This window comes from Python bivittatus, unplaced genomic scaffold (assembly GCF_059951505.1).
Source record: "Python bivittatus isolate LINGU-HERP-01145 unplaced genomic scaffold, Pbiv_v1 ctg000670_np1212, whole genome shotgun sequence".
NCBI classification, from domain to species: Eukaryota; Metazoa; Chordata; class Lepidosauria; order Squamata; family Pythonidae; genus Python; species Python bivittatus.
Window position 1 is genome coordinate 1006872 of NW_028277094.1, and position 26518 is coordinate 1033389.

A 26518-nucleotide genomic window follows, 5' to 3' on the forward strand; every position below is an offset into this window, starting at 1 on the left:
TAGGATCGAAAGATGAGTTTTTACAATTGGATTATTGATAAGAAATGAAATATGGGAAGAAGATATTTTTTTAGGAAATAGTAGAAAAGGTGCTAAATTACTGAAACTGTTTATACTGGTCTGGAGGGAGGGGGGAGTCATCTTTTATATATCTTCCTTTTCTTTCTTTTTCTTCTTCTTTTCTCTATCTCTTTGCATTTCTCTTTTTTCTTTCTTTACTCTTTATAATGTCCTTCGTTTGTATTCGTTTTTTTATCCTTGCATTTGAAAACTCTAATAAAAATGATTATATATAAAAAAAAGGTCATCCAAGATTGCCTAGGTGCTACCAGCCACTACAAAGCCCACACCCATCCACTATATTGTGATCCCAATGCCTTCCTATGGTCACTGCCTGATCATGGGGGCCCATTGCCTCTAACTTGCTGAACCCCAAAGCTTGTGTACAGCCCATTCCGCCACTCCTCTGAGCTGTGCCTAAATTATACATCTTATCATATATTTTGTCTCATGGAATGACCATACTGATGCTGCTTTGGTTTAAGAGAATTTGTGTCATTTGTGACCTTTTATACTAAAAGTCCTATTGCAATGTTAAGCAACATGACCATAACTTGACAAGAAGGTTCTTGCTCCCCAGGATATCCAGTGGACTCCTTTTGGAAAGAAGAATATTATCTTAGATAATATTCATCCTTAGATAATATTCATCCCCTTCATCCCTCCTAGCTACCCCAAATGGCTTCTCTTGCAGGTCCTTTGTAAAGTTCTCTCCTTGTTTGAGTCTCTTGTTTCAAAGGGGCTAAACCTGGAATTTTTCTTCCATTCTTGCATTGGATGTCATTTATACAAATGGCAAAAAGGAACTCCTGCAGAAATATGGCAAAAACATGCCGAGAGACTTATTCCTATCCATATTTATTTTCTATTCATTCAGGATCATCTTACAGTGTATTTTCAATTGTTTTTAACTTTTTTGTAAACCACCCAGAGTCATTTTTTAATGAGATAGGTGGTGCCAAATTTGATATATAAATAAAATAAATAAAATGTTAGGCAAACCACCTTTCCATAATAGATAAGATTATGAGGATACACATTTTTGATTTAAAATAAAATCTGCGCTGTTATTTAGCTTGGGTAGATAAAAAGGCTTTTCCTTTTTAATGTCTATTTGTGTTACTTTTGTTACTTCTATTACTACTTCTATTCCTATTACTTTTATTGTTACTTCTTCTAATACTACTTTTCCTTCTTCTTCTCTTCCTCCTCCTCCTCCTCATCTCTCTTCTCCGCCCCCTAAAATCAGCCCTTTTATGCAAATGATTCTCAACATGCTTTACAGCAGGGCACCTCAACCTTGGCAACTTTAAGACAGGTAGACTTCAACTCCCAAGGCTGGCTGGGGAATTCTGGAAGTTGAAGTCCACCCATCTTAAAGTTGCCAAGGTTGAGGAACCCTGCTTTACAGCATCTTACAATAAACTTTCCCCCACCTCTTCAGATTCAATCATTCATAATTGGCCAGAGTAAGCTTTCAGTCTACAGCTAAGCTCTGTTAAGACCATGTTCTTGGAGGAAGAGAAGGAAAAGCAAAGATTGCATAGCTGTTCCTCTAGCCATGACTAGGCTCGGTCTGTGTTTCTTCTTGTGCCTGAAATGTCTCATTCCTTGGTATTACTTGATAGGCTTGCATCTTTTTATAAAAATCAAGTCCACACAACCTCGTGTGCCTCTTGTTTGGGGCTAGGTAAGCCTAGGATCTTGTTTTGTTCTGGTTGGCTGTTGCAAGGGTAGCTTTCAATGGGGACCAGAGGCTTTCCCCCTTAAACCTGCAATTTAAGAGAAAACCGTGGTTTGTCTTTGGTGTAAATGCTGCGTTGGTTTTCATGTGCAGCTTTCTTTGAATTTATATGTCTCCAACTAAGCCTGCACAGTAACAGTAGCAGATGTCACCTCTCTTGGCTGTACTCCTGTACAAATCTCTGGTCTGCTCTGCTCTTAGCATAAAACAGAACACCCTCTTGAAAGGAAGATGAAAAAAACTCTTTCTTTAGAACTATTGTTTTATTCATATGCAAGCATATGCCACTTTAATAAAAATATGCATTTATCCAAGAAGTAGCCCGATTGCTAGCTGTTATATATATATATTTGTGAAGTAGGAGAGATCTGAACAAAATCTGCAGCGCTGGAAATCCATTTTCTATGTGCCCGATGGGGGGGCAAATTGTTGCAGCACTGGAGCAGATCCCAGGCCCAATTAATCAAACGTTTTGGGGGTATTGGAGTACCAAGTGAGGTTCCCAGTAGTCACAGCCCTGATTATTGCAATTTTTGCAGGATCCCTGACATCCAGAACACTCCATTGTTCTACAGTAGCAAAGGGATCATCTGAACTGAAAAACATTTAGAAGAAAAGGAGTTAAATTTGTAATGGAGGTTAGAGAACAATGATGAAATAAGCAATTTTATTTTCTGAATCAAGTAATTGTGATTTTCAATGACATCACATTAGTCCCCATCAACCATTAAAAGCATTTTCTCACTTCATGCATTTAATTTTCCTACCTGTTGCCCAGCTAATGGAAATCAATATTAATGGTAATGTGCTCAAAAAACATTGGTGACTACACCATTTGTCCATCCCTTTTTCTCCTCCCTTGCTGCCCTCCCAGCTGGAGGGATGTTGACGATTTTTGATATGCTGCTTCTTTTCTGGAACAAAATTTGCTTTAAGCAAGAGATTAATCTATTTTTTTTGCTTTTCGTTTTCTTGTTATTCAGCTTGTGATTAATTTGTTTAATTCTCAGCAGCACCAAGAGACACATGGCAAGTGCAAGAGAAGGATTGAAAATAGCTGTTTCCCCACCCCCTCCCCGCACCCAATAGTGATATTCAGCAAATTCTGACACTTACCTCATTGCCAAATTCAATAGAAAGCAATTAACTCTGATCTGAAGCTTGACATAAGAGGCTGAGTAATTCACCAGCTTGAGCAAATACTGTCATAATTGCCTGCTATTGGCTGGCCATGCCACAACATGCAATGTTCTATTAATCATTGCTTGGGCTTTATTCAGTTGAGTTCAAAAGTGTGTTGCATCATGGGTTAAGGAGAGGTGGGACTACTACAGCTGCTTTTTGCTGAGCTGTAGAAAACACATCAAGCAGTAAAGGTAATAAATATTTCATGTTGCAAACAGAGATTCGTAGGCTTTGAATGCCCAACTTTTTTTTTTTTAATGGAAAAGTTAACTAGCAAAGTCATTCTCCAAAGTAACCAAGGGATCCAAAGAAGCTTTCATGGATTTTAGAACTCCTCTTCCACCTTCTGGGAGGGTGGCTAATACTGGAAGGAAAGAGAGGAGATTCAAAAAGGTCTGGATGGACTTGCACAATGGGCTGAGATGAATGGGATGAAATTGAACAGGGAAAAATGTAAAATTCTGCAACCGTACAGGAAAAGTATAAGGCACAAAAATATGATGGGGAAGACTGTGCTTGGTAGTGTTACATGTGAAAGGGATCTGGAGGTCCAAGTTAAACATGAGTCAGCAGTGGGATGCAGCTGTTAAAAAAGTAAATGCAAATGCTATCTTGAGCTAAGTTCAGATCATGGAAAGGAATTGTCCCATACTGCTTTGCCCTAGTCAGATCCCATTGGGAGAACTGTATTTCATTCTGGGCATTGTGGTTCAAAAAGGACAGTGGTAAATTGGAGCAAGTTCAGAGGAGGTTTACCAAGATGGTGAAGAGTTTGGAATACAAGGCCTGCAAGGGATGGTTGAAGGGTCTATGTATATTTAGCCTACAGAAAAGATGACAGGTGATAGCAGTCTTCAACTATATGATGGGCTGTCAGACAGCAAAGGGAATGTACTTATTCTCCATTGTTCCAGAGGACAGGAACAAAAAGATTCCTCTATGAAGAATCAGATTCATGCTAGACATAGAGAGGAACTGCCTAACTATAAGAACTGTCAGTGGAACGTGAAGTGGTGAGTTCTCTTTTGCCAGAGATCTTCAAACAGGCTGGATGGTTATCCATCATAGTTGGTCCAGTGGATTCTGCCATGAGCAGCGGGTTGGACAAGATGACTTCTAAGGCTCCACCCAACATCATGATTCTTTTGTTCTTCTTGATTAGAGGAATTAAAGCCTCAGAGAAATGTAATAAGGTAAAATCAGCTAATTTTTTTTTATCTGTTAGAAGAACTAACTACACAACCAGTCTTCATAATGCTTGTGGTAGCCTCTTGCTAAAAATAGTATACTCGTATAGTTGTTGCAGTAGGAGTTAGCTTCAGCTTACAGGTTAGACGAAGAGAAACTTTATTTCGGTCATTGACCAATAAAAATACATTTGGCAAAACAAACAAAGTAAAGTTAACTCCTAACATCAATGACTGTTGGCAACCATTTGTGGGCGAAGCTTGCATATAACGTAGCAGAATTTTGCTGCAGTTTATGTCTCATTTGGAGCTGTCCAAGGTTCTGTTTTGTAGTGCTCACTGCAGAAAATAAAAAGATTTAACTTTCTCTGGAAGCTTAAGGAACCACCAAATGGGACAGGCATCAGATCCATCAGAAAGCTAGATAGGGCAACGTTATTTGAGTCTAGATAGATAGATAGATAGATAGATAGATAGATAGATAGATAGATAGATAGATAGATAGATAGATAGATAGAGGCAGGGGTACAGAAGGTGGGACATATTCTTTCTTTTGGGATCAACCCTTTTTATTTTCCATCTCCAGGAGTCACAAAGGGAATAGCTGGTGACATAGTGATCAAAAGGGATGAGGCTGAAAAGGAATGATAATCTTTGGGGGCAAATCTTGGGGTTCTTTGAAATAAGCACATTACATTTACTGTAGGTTTAATATATTTATTTTAGGTCTTCTTTGAAATATTGTGCTGAAAATCCATAATTTGATGCTAAATTTCAGCAGCGTAATCAGGATTTGTTCTGGAGTTGTAAAAATGAAGCCCCCCCCCCCCCGTCTTAAATGGACAACTATTGGTCACATTTTTCTTTTCTCAGAAAGAAATGCTAACTTAGAATACCTTTCTCTCTGTACCTATTTAAGAATGTTTTTATGTGTGTGTTTCCAAAGTGAAGGGAAGAGGATCTTAAATGAATCCTTAAAAAAGTAGCCATGTCTATGCTACAGGTTAATTGTTGCATATCCCAAAGTTTCCAGAGAGACCGGGTAAAAGACTAGAGAGGAAGAAGGGCCACCAGCTTAGTGGCTAATTGTCCATAGATGGAGGTCAACCTTTAAGCCTGATCATGTTCCTGGAGGTAAAATTGGGAGCATGAAGCCTGGAAAAAACTTTTAAATAAGAACATAAATGCATTTTAGGAGACTCCATTCCAAATCAAGATAAAACAAACTTCTCTTAATTACAGAAAGAACAATACCATAGGAGAAACAATTGCTTTTGTGATGGGAGAGGAAGGCAAATCATCCTTTCACTGTTCATAATCCCACATTCCTGCTCAGTGTTCTCTCCTACCTTCCAAATTCCATTGTCCAGATTGGCTTGTCCTTTGAAGATTAGTGCTGGGCAGAGAGATCCCTACATTTTCTTCAGTTTGATGAAAGTTTCTTTTTGTTTCTTTTTATAAAATAAGAGAGAACATTGGTGAACCTCATGAGCAAATTGTGGCATTCCTGCACTTGTTTAGTAACAGGTTTTTGACCTGGCTAGTATTGTCACTTCCTGCCCAAAGCGCGGGTATCTCCTGGATATCTAAAAAAAAAGTCAAGTTGATGGCTATAATAGTGCAATAAAAGTTCTGTCCATTTTTTATGTTTACACATAAAAAACAGAGACAGCCTCAACTGCATCATTGTACCAGTCCTGCTGACTTTTTAAACCATACCCGAATGACACCCCTGGCCAGAAGCTTCAGTAAGGAGATTTGCCTGGATTAATGATTGACTGAGTTAAGCATCTTGTGGGAATGTGGCCATTGTCAAAGTCTGCCACCCAGAACAATGGGATTCCCATAATTTAAATGTCAGCATTCCCTGCAAAAAGCCAACTATGATTTTGCAACTGAAATAATTGTGCATGTTTAATTTGCTTAATTAATTGAAAGAAGTCCCTAGACCTTATATTTGATATTATAGAAGAAAAAAAGAATTTTTAATAATACTAAGAAATGATTAAGCAGGACACTTTTCATTTGGACCTCCTGTGTGTGTGTGTGTCTGTGTGTAAATCAAAGTCTGGAAACTTTTTTTTAATAATCAGGGACTGTATCTATCACACTTATGGATATTCTTATGAAAGAAGCAGGTTTCAACCTCCCTTTACGAAGGGTTATAAAAACATGCTTTCTACAGCTAATTCTGTTTGAAAGAGGACACAGATAATGGCTGCTTGACTGCACTTTGCATCAGTGTCTTCCATTTTCACAAATGTAGCCTTTCAAGCTGAATTTCTCCTTTTGGGGCTGGAACATCCTGTCTGGGGGGTTTTTGTGCATTTTGCAGAAAATCTTGTTAAGTGTTAATGAGTTTTGAGTCTGGGGAGGAGAACTTGATCTTTCCCACAGAGGGAGAAGTGGATGTTTTTCTTTGTTGCTGTCTTTTGGTATTCCAGATGAAGAAATTGCTGATATTTTAGCACTGGAAATTGCCCTGGGTGAAGTCTTCCAGCAAATGCATTTCTGGAAAGGAAAGGAAAGGAAAGGAAAGGAAAGGAAAGGAAAGGAAAGGAAAGGAAAGGAAAGGAAAGGAAAGGAAAGGAAAGGAAAGGAAAGGAAAGGAAAGGAAAGGAAAGGAAAGGAAAGGAAAGGAAAGGAAAGGAAAGGAAAGGGGGAGTGAGGAGGAGGGAAGGGAAGGGAAGGGAAGGGAAGGGAAGGGAAGGGAAGGGAAGGGAAGGGAAGGGAAGGGAAGGGGGAGTGAGGAGAAGGGAAGGAAGGGGAGGGGAGGAAGGAAGGAAGGAAGGAAGGAAGGAAGGAAGGAAGGAAGGAAGGAAGGAAGGAAGGAAGGAAGGAAGGAAGGTCTTCCCACTACAAATGTTCATAAAACAAGAATGGAGGAAGCATACAAAAACATAGTCAGACCATCAATTTCCTTAACTCACTACAGTGGCACATGCAATACTCTCTAGGGCTGAGTCAATACAAAAAGCTCGGTCTGGTTCCTGGGTTAACCCATTTTCTGGGCTTGCACAACACTCTAGGCCATGAAAACTCTAACCAAGATTAACCCTAACCAAACTTAACATACTGTACAAATGCCAGGTCTTCAGTTGGCCTGCTTAAGCATAGTGTGTGAACATAACCTAGCAGTTTTTCCAGATCTCTTTGGAATGCCTGGCACTGAACCCATAACCTCCCATATGCAAAGTAAATGTTTTACCATGGATCTATAGCCTTCTCTAGTTTCCAGGTGTTCCCAGGGAAGTGTGGTCAACCTTAGGAACATAGGCTCCTCCTCTGATTTCCATATGTTCAAGACCTTCTATTCAAACTAGGCCTGGAGGACAGATATCTTTGCTTCACATTTTCACATAAATCTAGATTAAATCTACACTTCCTGTAAGCAATCCATGAACCAAAACACAACTTTCCTTTGATATTTCTAGCAGAGTATACTGGCAACACATTTATGATATTACATAAAACACAAGTTCTATGTTTTGCCAATTAGTTCCCTAAACAACAATAATGCTAAAATGCATACTTCAGGGGAAAACATGCACGAAAGAAATGTTTATTACTGAAAATAACACGAGAATGTATTACGTTAGAGGGAATTGTCTGAAAAATATAAATAAATATAATACATTAGGCTAAACTGCATTCAGAAATGTATCTATTTGGGGAAATGAGCAGGGAAATGCATACAAAGCATTGCACAGAACTTTAACAAAACTGCAAGTGAAATGCAAATGGGACAAAGCAAATTTAAGATTTATTAAGAGACTGCAAGAGAAATGGGTTTTTCCATCTTTAATTTACACAAAAGTTGGCTGTCTATTGCTATCCCATGATGTAATGGGGCTATGAAAATAACCTTGGAAGACAGGAGGAAGAGCCACAACCTAGACCATGGTCTAATAAATGAAATCTGAGTCCAAAGGAGCAATGGGAGTGGAGAAAGCATCTCAGAAGGGACCCTCCCTAGTTCTCTGGAAAGTAAAGGCAGGGGAGGGGGGAACCGCTTTCAGACTTGCAAGATTCTAGTACTGTAACCTTACAATAAAGTTACTGCTCATGGTTTTGGTGTCCTCACTGAACTCCCTCAAAGGACTGACACGTATAATGGATATTTATATCCTGTATTTGTATCTCATATAAATGTGGATACGGGAAGCATCCTATTTATATTTGCAGTTGCTCGACAAAAGCCTAGACCCAGTAGTGGCTTGAGCTGAGACACTTGGTAACCAAATTGTGTCATGCAGTTGCATGTAATCTTGATCCCCCTCCATTGTTTCCATGGATGGGGATCTTCTTTTGAAGACAGTTGTTCTCCTCAAAGCTGACATGGAGAAAAATAATGAAGCAGCCTGGCACTTTGCACGCCAGCTCATCCCTGGCCAAAAAAAAAAAAGAGGGATATATTTACTGTCTGGGAATTACTGCTGCAAGTAAACAGCAAAACAAAAAACCATGGAAACAGAGACAGTAAGCAGGGGCTGTCAGCCTTGCGAGGTAGACCAGACAGGAAACACAGCCAGATGAACTAATTCTACTTTATTCTAAGGTTACATTAACAAAATCTTGCAAGTCTGAAAGTACAGTTCTCCACGTCTCCTTTACACCCCAAGAACTTAGGGAGAGTCTCTTCTGAGCCTCTTGCCCCAGCCACCTTCCTTCTGCAGGCTCAGCTGCCTCTTATCTGACCATTCCTTGGCTGCATCTCTTCACCCTGTCTCCCAAGGTCATTCCCACGTACCATTACAGTGACTTATCCTTGCCAATCAGGAAGGGGTGTTTCTCCCCGCGAGCCTGCTCAGGAGAAAAGAGAGAGTTATAGCTGGCTTATTGCTGATCAATTTTGCTGAACTTCCCCTAGTCTACTGTATATTTTATTCATTTATTTAAACTGATAAACATGGCCACCCATCTCACAAAAGTGCATCCTACCCACTTTTAAATGAGCCTTAAAAATGTGGCTCTTCCCCCAAGCTCTGGGTTAATGTGTGGTTATGCCTTTTCAAGATGTATTGTTTGTTTTATTGATTAATCAGCTTTGTAAGACCACCTACATATCCAATGAAACTCTGGGTGGTGAACATACCATATAAAACATCAGCAGTAATAAAATACAAACACAGACACACACAAAGACTGGGTTGAGGCCCTCTCATTAAAATCACAAAAGACCTATGCCACTCATCCATGCCAGAGTCCCAAGCAAACAGCCTGGCCCCAAGGCCTGGGGAAGGAGTTGGGTCTTCATGTCCTTCTAAAAGGCAAGTAATGTTAGGATTTCCCTATCTTGGGGAGGTAGAGCAGGTGCCATGACAGAGAACGCCCTCTTCCTAGGACTCACCAGGTGACATTGCCTCACCAAGAGGAATTGGAGCTTGCCCACCCTGTGAGATCTGGTGGGACAGGCATAACCTATTGGGGAGAGGTGGTCCCACAAGTAACCTGGCCCTATGCCATTCAGGCCTTTAAAAGTGACAACCACCTTGAATTGCACCTGGAAGCTTACCAGGATGACAGATAGGGTGAATGGTTTTAGATTTCTTCTCTTCTGGCAACAGCTGTTCTTTTTATTTGATATTGTTTGTACCATTCCCTCCCCACCCCCCTTGTGAAGCTGTCTAGTCATTCTGGAGTTAGGCAGTCTAGAAATTTGATGAATGAACAAACAAACAAAAAAGAATGGGGGCAAATGTCAGAGAAAATATGTCTCAAGCTCCACGTGGCTCTGGCCTCTCCCATTCCTGGTTCAGCCCAACCAAATGTGGTCTTCCATAGAAAAAAAGGTCATGCACCCTGCATTCAATGATATTTGCAAACAGATGCTAGACAATTAGGGAGCAAGACCTCGCTTTGTGAATGGTTGATGCTGAATTATTTGGATCCCTTCTCATTCTTAACTGAATTTCCATGTGAAGTCTGGACATTTTTGAAGGCACGTTTCAGCTAGGTCTTGAATGCCAGTAAATGCAGGAGATTATGGACCTGCCAAACAGTGGTGAGATAATTGTTAGGTTTGCATTGGGTGCAGTGTATTGGCAGACATACAGTAGCCCTTTCACTTGCCAGCCTGTATCATTGCTAGCTCAGGAGGTTTTTCCACGATCCAAAGAAAATATAAAGCAAAAACAAAAAACAGGAGAAGTTATGCAACAAAGTGTCATAATTTCCTATAGAAATAAAACACCCCATAGACACGATCATGCCTGTTCCTGAATCTATTGCAACTGCTAGAGATTGCTTGAGGCAACTGGAGGTACAGAGAAAAATCTATGTTCCCACTTCTATAGACAACTAAGTGGAAAAACAAAACCCTAGTGGCACCTGTGTTTTCTCCATTTGAAAATATCTATTGGTATTTATAAGCTAAAAGTCTTCCCAATTCAGGTGTCTTCCAGATATATTGAGTATATGATGCCCAGACTTCTTAGATAGCAAAGCCCAGCCAAATTTTACTAAGATGGGGAAGGCTATTCTAACTGAAGCCTTACTTCCATGTTGTACAACAGGCCCTAAAGAAAAGTAGCAGCATCATTATAAAGCATAGGAATGGTCAACCTGTGGTCCTCAGTCTGTGTGTGGCCTTCAGATCCTATTTTTTGAGGTCTACAGAGGCATCTCTGACAGTGGGAATTAGAGAACATAGTTTCCTATCCTTCTGAAATGGGACACACATGAAAACTATAGGATAAACCCCCAAAGAGACTATCGGGATTAAAATAAGCACATCCCCCATGTGAACCTTGCCCATATGTGTGATGTGCATCCATGGTGCAGCCCTCAGCTCTTTCCTCCTAAAGTTATGTGCAGTCTTTGGCCACCCATGGTTACCTGTCTCTGACCTAGATATAGAGTCACACTGCAGTCAATTACAAAACCACTCCAGCTTAAACTGAGTCCAAGAGCTACCCAACATCCTCAGCTTTCTTTTTTGCTCCTCAGTTGTGTGGTATATTTCAGACTGCCTTCTATAAGTCTTCAAAGTCTCCAAAAATATATGCCACTGTGTTCCCCATTGCAGACAGATTCATCCCGAGAGCTGTTCCACAGCATTCTATTGTCTGACTGCTCCCTGTCATATGATGCAACCGCCAAGTTTTCCAACAGTGACTCTTTCTGTTCCTTCTATTGTCAGCTGCCATACTGTTTGAGCCATTAAGTAAATGTCTTCCAAAAAATACCCCAGGGAGCTGTAAACGAGCAGCCTTAGTCATAAAACCCACCAATTTTGCTTTTCATAATAGATGTCTCTGGCATAAAGGCATATTTAGATCAAACAGCTACACATAATTTCCTGATCAGCGCATGGCACGCTTGCAAGACGAGCGCTCAGAAAGGGACTTGGGGAAAATTCCTTCTGAATATTTTAGCACAGAACCACTGTGGTGTTTTAAAAAAACCCCCTCTTTTCACCCATGTTGTCTTCTCTCCTGCTGCTTTCACATCTAGCATGTTTTATCAAGTTTTTTATGAGCGTTCTTTATAGAGATGGCGGCTTCAGATGCTGGCATTAAAGCTGGGTGGTTAACATTCAGAAATCTGCAATTCCAAAGAGCATTACGTTTGTGTGTGTCTATCTGTTTGGTGTGAGACAGACAGACAGACAGACATGCATACACCAGTACTTCAAGTAAGTCTTGACTCCTAGTGGCTGTCTCAAGTTTTCTTGGCAGTATTTTTTGGAACTGGTTTGTCCTTGCCTCCTTCCTGGGCTCAGAGAGTGACTGGCCCAAAGTCACCCAGCTGGTTTTGTGCCTAAGGTGGGACTGGAATTCAGAGTCTCCCAGTTTCTTTCTTTTTTTTTTTATTTAGCTTTTTTATTCTTAAAAAAATCTTACCAAACATTGAACAGCGAGTCAAAGCGGGTTACAAATACAAATGTGCATAATCATGTTGTCATATTTCCAATATATCCAGGTGTATATGTATCATCAATAAAAATAAAACATCACATATCATCTAATTAAACTTCTTAACTTTTTCTATTACTCTTTTTCATATTTACTCTCTAGCCAGGCATAAAAAACCTGCCATATTTTATAGTATTCAGTATCTTCCTTATCTCTAATCTCCAGTGTCAACCTATTCATTTCTGCACAATCTAATATCTTCCTTATTATATCTTCATAGAGTCTCCCAGTTTCTAATCTGATGCATTTAACCACTCCACCAAACTGTCTCTAGCATACACACAAGCATCAATGTGGATGGTTGTTGGAAAGTACAGGGAGAATTCCTTTTACTCTTTGCTTTCCACACCTCTGCTCATTTTCAGTAATGGAAGACCATAGTAAGAGATGTTGGGGATGATATCCTGGATTTATTTTCCTTCATAAAGCAACAAAGTGGTGCTTATATTACACAGCCCATATTGGATGATCATAAAAGAGAAGAAAAGGTAATTATCAAGCTGATCCTGAAACTATTTACCTGGGAATCTTTCCCTTATACTTTACCCAGAGTGTGTCATGAGGTGAAATAGCAACAAGATTTTTTTTTAAAAAAGAAGTGAAAGCAACCCAGCAAACTACAAACCGACAAGGAAGATGTTGTTGGGGATATATTTATTTTGGTAGGTTTCCTAGAAGGTGTTCTTAAAAGGCCATTACAGGAGTAAATTGATATTTTTCCTCAAAACTTGTTTAACATCAGTCTCCCACCACTGTCAGGTAAAAAGCCTGAACACAGCAAAATGTAGAATACAAATATAGCCCAAAACACAGGCTGAAAAATAAAGCTGGTTAGTATTCGCCAACCTGGTTAAGTAGGACAGTCATTGTAACCTATGTGTTTGTTGTCTGCTTTGCTTATCAGTTGCTACCAAAGAAGGAGAGCAGGATCTAACTTCTGTCACATGTTAGCGTCATATCCAGGTTTGCACCATGTGCTAAAATGATATCGGTGTGCCATCAAGATGTTGAATCAATCCCATAGCCTAGTCTTGCATGTGGGCAAACCTCAACCCTTGGGTATGACTTATGGGTATCATCCTCCAGAGAGCAACAATAAATTAAATATGGACAAATCCTGCCCTTCGCACACTTTCCTGCATTTGGCTAAGCAAGGTTTTGGATTGGTGCCATAAAGTCCAGCCATGATGCTGATACAGACTCAAATCCTTGGTTCAGGCACATCTTCCATGATGTGCATTTCACATTGTAGGTTGACATTAGCCCCAAAGCGGAACTACTCTAGCTACAGATGTGTGCATTTCAAGACATTCTCAAGTACTGGAAAGATGTCTCTATATCCCAGATTATTTATTTATTTCTACATACATTTGTACAATTTCTAGGCCACCCAACTCCCAACAACTGTGGGGAGATTACAATTTTAAAAAAAATTACAAAAGGAATCATGAATGGCCAAAAACAACATATAACAAAACATAACAAAAAACCCAACCCCATCTAGCAGAGGATTAACCTTCACTCTGCCACAATGTCTGGGAGAATAGCTTGGTCTTTAATAGCTTCTTGAACATCAGGGTGGGAGCCATCTGGATCTCTGGAACTAAGTTTAGATCCAAAGAAAAACAAATTCCTTAACACTCTTAGGTTTGGGCTACAATTCTTCATTTCAGATGAGTGCAACCTAAAAAGTACATAGTATTGCTGCAAGTAAATAAAAACAGTCATCTTTACTGCATTCTTTTTAAAAAAAGAATCTGCTGTTCTGTCTTCTCAAGATGAAAGTCTTCTAGTTCAAAAGGTGAATGTTTTCTAGCTCCAACTGAAGCTGCAGTGAACCTACTAAGAACTGTTCTTTCATTTCTAACCGGAGCTCACTGTCTTAAACTAGGGCTTGATGACTGCCTGCAGCAATACATTAAAAACTTTGAGAGAGAAAAGATCAACGGTGAACAGCTGCTGCACATCACTCACCAGGAGCTGGAAGAACTGGGAGTCACTCGAATTGGCCACCAAGAGCTGATTCTAGAAGCGGTTGATCTTCTCTGTGCGTTGGTAAGTGGATCTCTTTCCTTAGATCTTTGCTATGCTCTGATCTTTGCAGCAAGTACCCCAAAAGGGAAGGGAAGACTAAGTTTACTGGATAGGGAAAAGGGTACAATTCCAGAAAGATCCAGATGTGGGGGGCTGCACCATGACCTCTCTACTGATCGCAGCAAGCTCAAAGCTCACTGCAACATATTCACGGAGTCAGAGTGGGAAGGAAGATAGATGGAAGGGTGGATGGTTGATAGTTTATGGTCAACAACCAGCTTACAGCTAAAATAGAACACAAAGACAAGATGATAAAACTGTACAGAAATACTTTCCAGCCCAGTAAGTAGCAAATGATGCTTGGAGAGGCATAAAATTTAGCAACTCTACAGATTATATCAAGATGGAGATCAGCTAATAGATCATACAGATAGCCATCAGTCTCCCTGGCTGGAATGCTCTGAAGAATGGGATAAATCAGCAGAGCCCACCAATACAGATAAAAGGCACAGTAAAACTTTACTTGACTCAACATTTCCTCAGTGCCTTCCACAAGGGCACAGAGATCACAAAAGACATATCCTATGCAATCTTCCCAGTAGCATTGCAGAGGGAAGAACATCAAGCCGTGCCAAAGTGAGAACATTTTTATTTAAACCATTTGTACATTCATTGATTGGTACATGTTCTGTTGAACTGTGTGTGTGTTTTTTTTTAATTGATTTTGTTGACATTTTATGTGCCTTTGGGTAGACTTTTTAAAAATTGCTCTTCTGCTATATTTTATGTGTTATTGCTGTTTAGCATATTTTAGTATTTAGTATTTCTGTGATTGATAAGGGTTGCCTCCTACATCAGTAATCCATATGCTGGAAAGATGGGGTACACATGTAACAAATAAATGAAGTTCTCCTCTCAAAAGCAAACCTATTAGTTGGGCAACTAACTTGAAATATTGTGGTTTGGAATGCAAACAGAAGGTTGGAGATCACAACTGAAACAGTGGGTTTTCACAAAACAGAAAAGTACACTTTTTATCAAAGACAGCATGATCCGCTCCATTTTCTTTCTAGACAATGTCACCATTTGTCCTTTTAAATAAAATCTCCTAGGTTGTTGAGACCACGACTACAGGACATCTCTTTCCTATTCTCAGTGAGGCACTCATACCATGTAGCTGAATTCTGTACAGCAGCGTTCACACCCGGACTTGAAATAACTCATAAGTCTCTTCATCATTTTCTTATAAAATTGACGTATTTTGTCAGATGTGAAACCTTTATCTATAGTGTGGTCTTTGTTTCCTCTTTGGCCTGTGCTGAATATTGCTGGTTTTCTGTTGGTAAAAATACATATTACAGGTTTTATCAAAAAGAGCATAACCCAGTCAAGTTCTTTTCAACAGATCTTCTCCCTCCTTACAGAACTATTTCCAAAGACTTGAGATTCTCACAAAAGAATCCTTTGCTTAAATGTGAAAAGATTGCCCTTGAAAGAGTCTTTTGCTCTCTTCTCACTCAAGCCTCTCTTCAGAAGAGGCGTTGTTATGTATGTGTATGTTGGTATGTGTCAAAGCAAAAGAAGATCTTTAGAAAATTTTCTGGCTTATGAAAGAGAATGTACAATATGTCAGGAAATGTAGACATTTAGGGGACAATATGAGCCAACTGTGCAGAAAGCAGCTTTTAAAGCTAATTGTATGAATATGAATAGAAGTTATGTTTTGCATTCTTCCTTCGCCTAATTTTATTCTTTTGTTGTTTGCTTGCTTGCTTGGAAAAAAGACCCCAATCCCCAAAAACTGTTTAAAGAAGATGAGAGTTTGCTCCATTTAGTTTATTTATAAGTCTTTCCTCCTCAAAAGGAAGATACAAAACATTGCTCATGGGCTAAAGCTCACAAGACTTAAATGATTTGCAAAAAGAATAATGTTTGCATTTTTTTAAAAAAAATCAGTGAATTACATTACAACATTTGGAGACTTATGCCAATTGAGGAGCGTTACCTTCTTGTATTAGCTCATGTGTAAGTTTAGGACACATGAATTTGGTCAGTTCATACTGAAGCGGAAAGTAACAAGATTACTACTCCATTCCTTGAAAAACTCCGAACGCAGCCTGAGATCCTACTTTTTGTCATCGCATGGGCTTCTGGTTAATGTGGTTGCCTAACCTACATACCTGTTATGGTGGCTAGGAAAAGATAGGTTGGGAGAGTTCATTGACTAAACATTACTCCACGTGAATTCATCTGCTTGAGGAAACAGAGTGACAGGGAGAAAGCTAGTGTTGAGACAATAACCCACTTCATATATGGCATTAAGGCATAAGGAGGAGGAGGAGGAGGAGGAGGAGGAGGAGGAGGAGGAGGAGGAGGAGGAGGAGGAGGAGGAGGACAAAGACATAGTGTTGTGTTCAAACCCAAGCAATTTACAGCCAAGGTTGAAGAACCCCAGCTGACTACAAAGTCTGAATCCAATCACTTTGGTCATATCCTCAAGACACTTTAATCCTCCTGTATTTTTTATGGATGCCTGAAGAGATTGTTAGCTTCTTTGGAAATGAGAACCTGCCTTCCTGTCTCTGTGTGATATGCTGAAACTCTGAAATGCCCTTGGAGTAAAGTTGAGATTCCACTCATGGTAACTGTATCATCTATCTTTCCCATTCTTCCTCTGAGATGAGCCAAAAGAACAATTTGGCAGATCTTTTCAAACAATTGCTCTTTCAGATGACTTCGACCTTGTAGCTCACTCTGAGTAAAGGCATTCATTCAGATGTTGTTTTACATCATCCCAAGAACTTGACTTCTTTTCAAGGGCCAATTCTGTTTCATCATCCGTGTAAGCTTAGCATCAAAGAAACTCGGTGGCTTTGTATCTCATTCCTTGATGGCCATACAAGGATCATATCTTCAAATTGGTTTTCCTTTATGTCATCCAGACTGCCCCCAATAATTCTGGCAATGTAGAAACAAGAAAATACAAACCATAAGGGGACCCTCTGCTTTTTAATCTGAGATAAAATTACAAGATGCTACAAGTTAAGAAAGAAAATTGTTGTGCAAATCAAACAGCATCTGGAGAACAAAGCCTGGGAAAGGTCTGATTATGTGTTTGCCAATCTAACTGCAGTCCATGCTTACTATTATAGACTATGATGTTGATTGGGATTATTATGCTCTATCTATCTATCTATCTATCTATCTATCTATCTATCTATCTATCTATCTATGAAATTTGTCACTGCCCATCTCATTGAAACAACTCTGGGTGGTTTACAGCAAAGATAAAATTCATTAAAATGCAATATAAAACAGTTCTAATAATAAATAAATAGCTTCCAAGAAAGATGGGGAGTTGGCGGATAATTCCAGGGAGCATCATCAGGGGGCTAGCCACCCCCAAGGATGGGTACAGCCCATATGATCCCATGCCAGGTCTTTAAACCTTTTCAGAAAGCTGGGAGGGCGGGGGCCCACCGCACCTCTGGGGGGAGAATATTAAAAGGTGAGGGCAATGGCAGAGAAGGCTGTCCTCCTGGGCCTCCCCAGCTGACATTTTCTCACTGCTGGGGTCTGTAACATGCCCTCTCTGCCTGACCAGGTGGGATGGGTTGAAGTAACGGGGATGAGACAGTCCCTCAGGTAACATGTGCATATTTAAATAATTTAGCTTATCTTTGCTGGTTCTTCAGATGGAAATGTGGTTGCCTAATGCATTGATGAAGTTCATCCTTCCCAAGATTCATTTTGCAGTCTTTTCGGTACCAGACATAGACCATTTTATTTGAAAGGCTTTTAACCTTTGATGATTGGAAATTGCTTTTAATTGCTGTCTTTAGCCAGATACCTATTGTTACTGCTTTCTTATTGTCATTGGCACAGAGCCAGTCGTTTTGAAAGCAAATCAGATTGAATGAGAGTAGTAAAAAGAAAAAGTGCAGAAGCATTTTTCAGCATAGTGCAGAGAGAGAGAGAGATGCATACGTACCCATAACTATGCTTAAAGAAGCAATGGGGAGAAATTCATGCTTAAATCCATCTATGGAGAAAGCACCACATTGTATAAAATGAAATGTGAAATGAAAAAATGAATTAATTTGTGAGTTGTGAGTCCTACCTACACTAGGAATGGTAGACTGCCTCCAATCCAGTTCACGTTTGTGATTCAATTGACAATTCATATAGATATTAAAATTTTAATTGATTCAGTTCAAAGTTATAAACCAGTTCTGAGAGGTGACTTGGAGATTTGATAGAACAGCCTCCAGACTGAATTTCCAAATGAATCTTTCATCTGCCCTTATCATGTCCATAATTTAAAGCCTTATGAATATTAAGTAATACCTGCATAGAAAATGCCAAGTTATTCAAAGAAAAAAAATCAATTCTATATCAGTTATATAAATTAAATTATAAATTTAATAATTACATAATTTATAAATATTTATAAATTATAAATTAAATAAATATAAAACAATTATATGAGTTCTAGTCCCACCTTAGGCATGAAAGCCGGCTGGGTCGCTTTGGGCCAGTCATTCTCTCTCAGCCCAACCCACCTCACAGGGTTGTTGTTGTGGGGAAAATAGGAGGAGGAAGGAGAATGAGGTTTGTTCACTGCCTTGAGTTATTTGTAAAAAATAAGAAAGGTGGGATGAAAAAATCTAAAGAAAATTAGGATAGATATTAAATTATCCTCAGTTGAAGTCAATCCTCAAAAACTTGGCCATACTGATAATTGGCCTAAAACTATCCCATCTTCATTTTTTTTTAATTTAAAGTCGTTCTAGAATCATACCTATTAAAATTTCAAAGTAAATACAATAAAATATACCAAAATAATATTATAAATTAGCAAAATGAAGCACTGCAGATTATAAAACTGCTGTCATTAACTAAAATATATGTATTATATCACAAAAACTATCTTAGCATAATTTGAAAGTTTGCCTTTTTGTGTTTATGAATGAACAATGATCCCTAATGTGTAAGTTGCTCTTTTATTCATGCTGCGGGAGGCAACACACATTAACCTCTTCATGTGAAACCCACCTCTACATCAAAGGGTCTTCAGTTCTGAGCAGTATTTTCCCCCCCTGTGGAGAGGAAAGAAGAGGACAGGAGTGAGCAAGATAAGGAGGCTCCATTTCCAGAAACATGACTTCAGTTCTGACCATAACAGAAGGGAAAAGATAATGTCAAATCTCCTTTGAGCAAAACTGACTTCATAGATTGGTTGCTACAGTTTCTTGGCACAGTCTGAAAATAGTTGCCATTTTCTGGGCTTTCTTTAAAAAAAAAGAAAGAAAAAGTTTCCCAGTCTAGTCTCAGTCACAGATTTTCCTCATGAAACTCTATGAAAGCAAAGGTCAACTTTGAAGAAGCAGAATAGAAAGAGTATTGATGCTTTTGAACTTTGGTGGTGGAGAAGACTCCTGAGAATACCACAGATAGCCAAGAAATTAAAAAATAGACTACAGAACAAATCAACCTAGAGTTCTCACTTGGACAACAATGGCCAGGCTCATATTATCATAATTTGGACAGATTATGTGAAGACCTAATTCTATGGAGAAGTCTATAATGCTGGGAAAGGTGGAAGGAAAGAGAAGAGGACAACTTGCACCAAGATGGATGGGCTGTTACAGCAGCAATGGCTGTACCCATTGGAAGACCTTAAGGATCACGACAAATTGTCCTGGAGAAGATAGATCTATGTGGTCAACAACAACTTGATGGCACATAATCAGTATATTCTACAGCCTTCAGATGCTGTCATAGATTTCCATCTAAGAACAAAACAGATTGGAACTTGCTTAACTTTTTTGAGCTAAGTGTTGCCACCTACCTAGACAATGGAAATGACATTAAGTTTCAGCTCACTGTTTCCTTTGTTTGTTTGTTTGTTTGTTTGTTTGTGACTGTAACACATATTGAAGATATTTTGGCACTGAAGAGCATGAACTATGGAGAGAGAAAGATCAATGAATATAAGCCACGGAATATATGTGTACCAAATTTCCAGTGCCAAAGCCTAGCTCAACTTTTTTGTCTGTGTTACCTTGTGGATTCTATTTTTGCCCATAGCTCTACAAAGACTCAGACTGAGAAGAGATATTCTCTTCTCTTGCAACTTCTTAAACAGGATATGCTCTATCACTGAGCTGAGCAATTATCAGTGCAAAGAGGGACACTAATTCCTACACCAAACTTGCACCATCATCAACATTCAATTACAAACCATTCAGTGGATTTTCTTTTCATTTTTGCCTAGAGAGCAGGGAGAAAAAATTCTTAACGTCTCCAATCGGGTGAATGCACTTTTGGAGGTTGAAAGACACATTTGAGAAAGGGCAGGTTGAAAATCCTTCCTCATCCAGTCATATCATTTCACCATGTTAACCCCCTGCTTCCATGTGGCTGTTAGCCAAGAAATATATTTCATCTCCTAGATACAAGAACATTGTTTTTATCTTCCTTGGTAACGCAGAGTACCTGAAGCAAAATTTTACTTTGGTTTTCAGTGACTTGCTCATCAAGTCACCCGTTTGTGATGAAGAAGGAAGCAAAAGTTTTATTAAGTCAAAAAGACTAGAAGCTGGAAATCTTCCAAGAAAATTTGGTCGTGTCCCCTAGGTAGGTGAGCTGTAATTTTCCCCACTAAGGATGGAGAGTCCAGCTTTTGTTTGAGAAGATTGGGCACAGGTTCAGGCTATTTCTTTGAAATATCCTGACAAGTGCTTGACAGAAGCTCAGAATAAAACAGTCTAGAAATCGGTAGGCAGGGAACTGTCCTGTAGCAACAATGCCAGTTTGACATCAGAGTAACTCCACAAGATGTTTTCCCTGCAAAAAAATGTTAAGTTAAATTACACAGAAGTGGATTTCTGTATTAAGACATTGTGAAAATTAGGTGATGTTGGGTTCAATTGCTTCTTACTTGGATATCTCCATCTTCTGCCTATGGAGTAGATTATTATCATCATTACCCAATTAAAAACTGCTGTGGAATGACAAGGCTGATGGGGCGTGAAGAACACCTGACATAGGAGGATTTCTTAAGCAGCCTTTTTCCTGCTTATTTGACTTTTCTTTCCTTTTTACATCTCATTTAACAATGCAAGCCGTTGCATTTCACATTACTGTCACCTTACATTTCTTTTCTGCAGAGAACTGCTGTTTGGCATACCTGCAGGTAAGTTTCCACATATCTTCATAGGAGGCATTTAAGCAGAGGCTGGAGAATGATCTGTCCATGCAGATTCATCCTGCATTGCAGATCCTTCATCCAATGGAGGTTTAAAGAGATGGTCTTCTTCCTGACTTTGCAATTCAGTGAAATCCTTTTAAAGATAAGCCTTGGCTAATCTCTTCTGCCACTTCTGCTAAGAAAATATATGGGCATTAGAAAGCGTCTTTAAACCATGTGCAATTACATTTGGTAATGTGGAGAGGAACAAACCTTCCTGAAGATCTTAAGGAAAGGATATTTCTCATATGCCAAGGCCAACTTGCAAATTAATCAGACAGATGTTGTTAGACATTTCTAGAATAAGAATCTGCTTTTAAGATTCATCAGGACCGGGGACCAGGAAATACACTCAACAAAGTTAAGCGTAGATGACCCAGGTGATTATTGGAGCATTAGTTTTGTTGTGGGAGTGATGTCTATTCTCAATAGTACATTTAGATAGTAGACCCGGGACTTTATATGTACATGAGTATTACTTCAAGAGTGCCCCAACCATTCTGTGATTTACAACTGCTTCTAGTTTCTGAACATGCTAAAGAAAAATCAAAGAGTTTGCCACTGCAAATATATATATATATATATATATATATATATATATATATATATATATATTCTGAACATGCATTAGTTTTGTCATAGCTCGGTAGCCTTCCACCCTCCCTCCCTCCCTTTTTCTTTCTTTCCTTCTGTCCTTGTCTCTATATCAGAATATCAATCTACCTATTCCACAGATGACTGACTTAGCTTCCAAAATTGTCCTATTCTTGACAGAAGAAATATTTTGGAAGCCTTTTCCCCCCTTCATATGTTTTAAGAAAATCAGTCCCAAAATGCAAGTTATTCAGAATTGTTTGCAATATGGTGGTGAGGTTTCTCAAGGTGCAGAACGTGACTGTGAGCATTTGAGAGCGGGTAGGATGATACATCTCAAATGCTTTGCAAGTTTCACTGTGTTATTTAAAATACAAACACTCACTTTAAATATGATGAACTTTATATAATGATGAGTGAGGAGGTCGAGTCATTGGGAAAAAAAAAAGATTCATCATTCAGCTCCCCTTTCCATTTCATGGCATTGATTTCCCTGCTGAAAAAAAGAGTGCAGCGTTCTTAAAATATCAAACTGCATCAAACCAAGTGGTGAAAAGGGCAGGAGAAATGAGGACAGGTTTTGCAAATTCTTGCTGGTAAAAGAGCATTTGGGTACAGTTGATTGAAGTTTCCCATGCAACTTTAACCATAGTTAAGTTATCTCTATATCACTTTTTTTTAAAAATGAAATGGATTGTGCACGAAGCAGTTCACACACTCAACAGCGTAAATGCAAGAAACTTAAGCAATATCAAATTACGTTGACTCAGTCCAAAATTAAGACAAGGCAACAGATCCGTTGCCGACGCTCCTAACCAATAAAGCTAACCTATAATATCAATATTACAACTGCAGATTAAGAGATTTAGAAGGTTGATTCCTGGAGCATAAAAAAAGAAAAATGAAATAGAATAACGTGGTTCGCTTAAATTGGGGCTTAGCTTAATGTTGAATCAAGCCACTGTAGTTTGTAAATTACAAGTGTGGTCTGGTATTGTTCCACATTTGAGGGTTGGTTTGCTTGTTTTTTTAACAAGGGTTTTAGAAGTTTTCACTGTTTGTATCTTACTGTTAATTGTTCATTTTTAGCTAACAGTGGAATGTTTGTGTGTTGAAGCCAATTAAGATTACATTATAATCTTAACTGGTCTGATAATTTTCCTGCTTTGTGAACATTCCTAAATATGCTTCTAGGAGGAAATAGTGCAGTTCCTAGTGAAGCAACTTTAAATGTGTTTGCAGATCAACTCTTGAGTCCTTGGAGTGTTATCCTTTGCAAGATCAGCTTGCAAGTCTCATTTCAAAGATGAGAATAGTATCAAATTAACATAGCAAAAAAGGTTACAAACAAAATAACTGTCCCTATCCTCTTCATGGAAATCTTTAGTAAAAGGTAAAAGTTTTATACAATCTGAAAAGCAACCAAAATATTATAGGCCAATGTTGACTGGTATGCTCCAGTCAAGAGTAGCATCACTCTTTACTTCCATAGATAATATAGCATACGTCCCAGATGACTGAGATGTTATAGAAGTGACTGTAACCCAGACTTATAAATTTATTGAATAGTATCAATAAATTAGATACCAGACAGTTGTAATGAAGCTCTATGATTGGCTACGACAGGAAAGCACCAAGGAAAATAGCCAGGAGAGCTGTTTTGGGGAAGCATTTACTATAGATCAGTGAATGGGTGGGAAGCTGACTATCAGAGACCAGAGACTCGAGAAACATATCAAAATAAAACAATAAGATCACTGACAGTATTTTCATCCCATGGCTGAAAACTATTGTTGCATTTGTGGATTAAGGCAGCATTTGATTCAACCTCCAAAGTCTATTTATAGGGAAAACTTCAGATTTCTACTATTGATAAATGCTTGTGATGCTCATAGTAAGGTGAAGCCAATCTTACAACTGTCCAGGGGGGAGAACAACTGGCACCATTGTTATTCATTCCTTACAACTTAGATATCACTCTGATATAAAAAAATATAATATAAAAAAGTGATATAGATATCACTGTCACATAAACAATGTAATGTTCTGTTTATGAAGATGCTGTTGCCATGTGGTCACTAAACCAGCTTGGACTTAGAAGCGCTCTTGAGTCTCTTTCCCAATATTATATGGAAGATTAGCTGTTATAAATGACCCAAAACTGTTTCAAATATCTAGAAGCAATGTTTCAATCATCTTGAAAGAAAATAGCCCAAATTAATTATGCCTCTTCCTTAGCCCAAAAGAATGTAGTAAACATTTTAAGATATGATTGCACACAAGGTAGAAATTTTATCCAAGGTACTATTGAATTATTTGTCACAAAATCAGTTACACAACTTCTATATAGACTCCCATCAGGTCTTTTCTCTAATTTTGGTCCTTAGGAGAAAGGAATAGGGTTTTTAAGGTCCTGATCAGCCTTGAGACAAGAGGCTGGTCATTTAAAAACAGAAGCCAAAATCCGGTGTGCAATCTTACTCAGTTGACTAAGACTTCACTTCACACCAATGGAGCCGCTTCCAGTAATAACAACTAATAAGTGTAGTTCTATTTGGTGAAGAAACATCACAAGAAAATTGTTCTTTCTCCAGAGATTCTGTCACTTTCTTCTGGCTTCAAACAAGCTAAGGAGGTTATTAAGCAGTGAAGATATAGAAATCAGAAATGATCTCAGTCAAGCCACAAGAATTTACCGGCCCCAGAAATGCAGAGTATCTCTGCTCACTCCAAATATTGCTAAGCGTTGATCAGACCCTGTTTCAATGCCCTTCCCTTGGCAATTTTAGGAGGCAGATAGAATTTCCCACCTCTCCAAAGAATATCCATGGGTGAAGTAGAGGAAACTGAGATGTAAGTTTTGTCTGGATGTTTGGACAAGACTAATTCAGCACTGATTTTTTTAAAAATGACCAGGTCACCCTGATGAATTTCATATTTAACTTTACTAATTTATGGGAAGAGACCAAGAAAATTTAATTTCTTATACACTATGTACTAGCTGGTGGTCACTTAGGTGAGAGAGAAAGAGAGAGAGTGAGTTTGCAAGGTAGTTTTGACTCCTGGTAACTACCCCCTGCAGTTTTCCAGGCAGCATTTTTCAAAAGTAGCTTGCCATTGCCTTCTTCCAAGGGGAGAGAAACCTAAGATCACCATGCTGGCTTTGTGTCTAAGGCAGGACTAGAACTCACAGTCTCCTGGTTTCCAGGCTGATGCCTTAACCACTAAACCAAGCCACTTCTTGAGTGATATACAGGTAGTCCTCAATTTAAGAACAAGTTCCGTTCCCAAGATCTGTTCTTAAGTTGAATTTGTACATAAGCCAGAACAGTATAATTGTATAATATTATATAAGTAGGTTTGTGTAATGAACTCGAACCATTGTGTATTTAACTCAAATTTTGCTATAATAGGCTCCATTCTTAACTATGGGTTGTCCTTAAACTGGTCATTCTTAACCCAGGGACTCCCTGTATTCATTTGCAAGGTGCTGCTATTTGGCAGTGAGGATCCACCCAAACAGTGCATCCTCATGAGATTTGGGATTATTTACACAAAGGGTGAAGAGTTTAATTAAGACTGCATTATTTACTTTCATCTGTATTCTGCTTTGAGGCTGTAATAAAGTGCCTTAGCGGCTTCCTATCCCTGTTTCCCACCACCACCGCTGCATTTTACACAATGCCTGGCTTTTCACATTGCCCTCCTGGTTCTGTTTGCATGGACACTGAAAGGCACTTAACATTTCCCCATGTTTTGTAAAAGGACCTGCAACCTTGTCATGTTTATCTGAGGAGCAAAGGAAAAACAAATAGTGGTAGAGAACAATTTCCCATACATTCTCTCACTTCCTGCCCAAGGTGCTACATTCTCAGTGCTGAAAACAACCAACACCCCTCCCCCCCCCCCCCCGCCGCCCCTTTGGAGAAAAAGGCCACTCAACAATATTTTCTGTTGCAGCAGACCTTGCATTGCTAATCCGGTCACTGGTCTGAGTGTTGGTGGCATCTTGGGGAACTGACCACCAAAACATGCAAACTGAAGCTCATATTATGAGCCATCATGACCAACTGTCAGGCCTAGCCCAAGGAACTCCAAGAGACCATGTAAATTCAGTCCAGCAATGTTTATTAGCTACAACCTCTAGCAAGAATCTTCCCAGACTGAAACCCCAGCTCCCAAGTAATGCCAGCCACAACATTGTCTCATCCTCTTATCTTTCCCTCGCGCCTCAGGAGATGAAAGAAAACGTTTTTCTCCTTGAGTCTGGCCTTCATAATTCCATTCCATCACACCAACAAAGGAAATTGGAGAGAAATTCTCAAACATCCCCCCCAAAAGGTAGAAAAAGGTCCTCTTTCACAGGTTTTTGAGAAATTGTAAAGTAGGTATTAGTACAACATTAACTCTTATCCCTTTTCCTAAGTCAGTGACTCTGGTCCAACATCAGGCCAAGCCCTAAGTCACTGTCTGTAGTAACTGTTGTGGCAAATCTAAACAGAACAGCCCTCATGCTGGTTAAGTAAAATGCATGACTCCATCCTGT

At 39.1% G+C, this 26518-nt stretch overlaps 1 protein-coding gene across 1 annotated transcript in view; it reads left to right on the forward strand.

Annotated features, from left to right (window-relative positions):
* The window catches only part of LOC103059489 (connector enhancer of kinase suppressor of ras 2-like), a 259146-nt gene that overhangs the window by 80834 nt on the left and 151794 nt on the right, over window positions 1-26518 (forward strand). The window contains exon 2 of the mRNA XM_088151675.1: window positions 13984-14147. Within this exon, the coding sequence (XP_088007801.1) occupies window positions 13984-14147 (164 nt within the window). The remainder of the gene's footprint in view (window positions 1-13983; window positions 14148-26518) is intronic.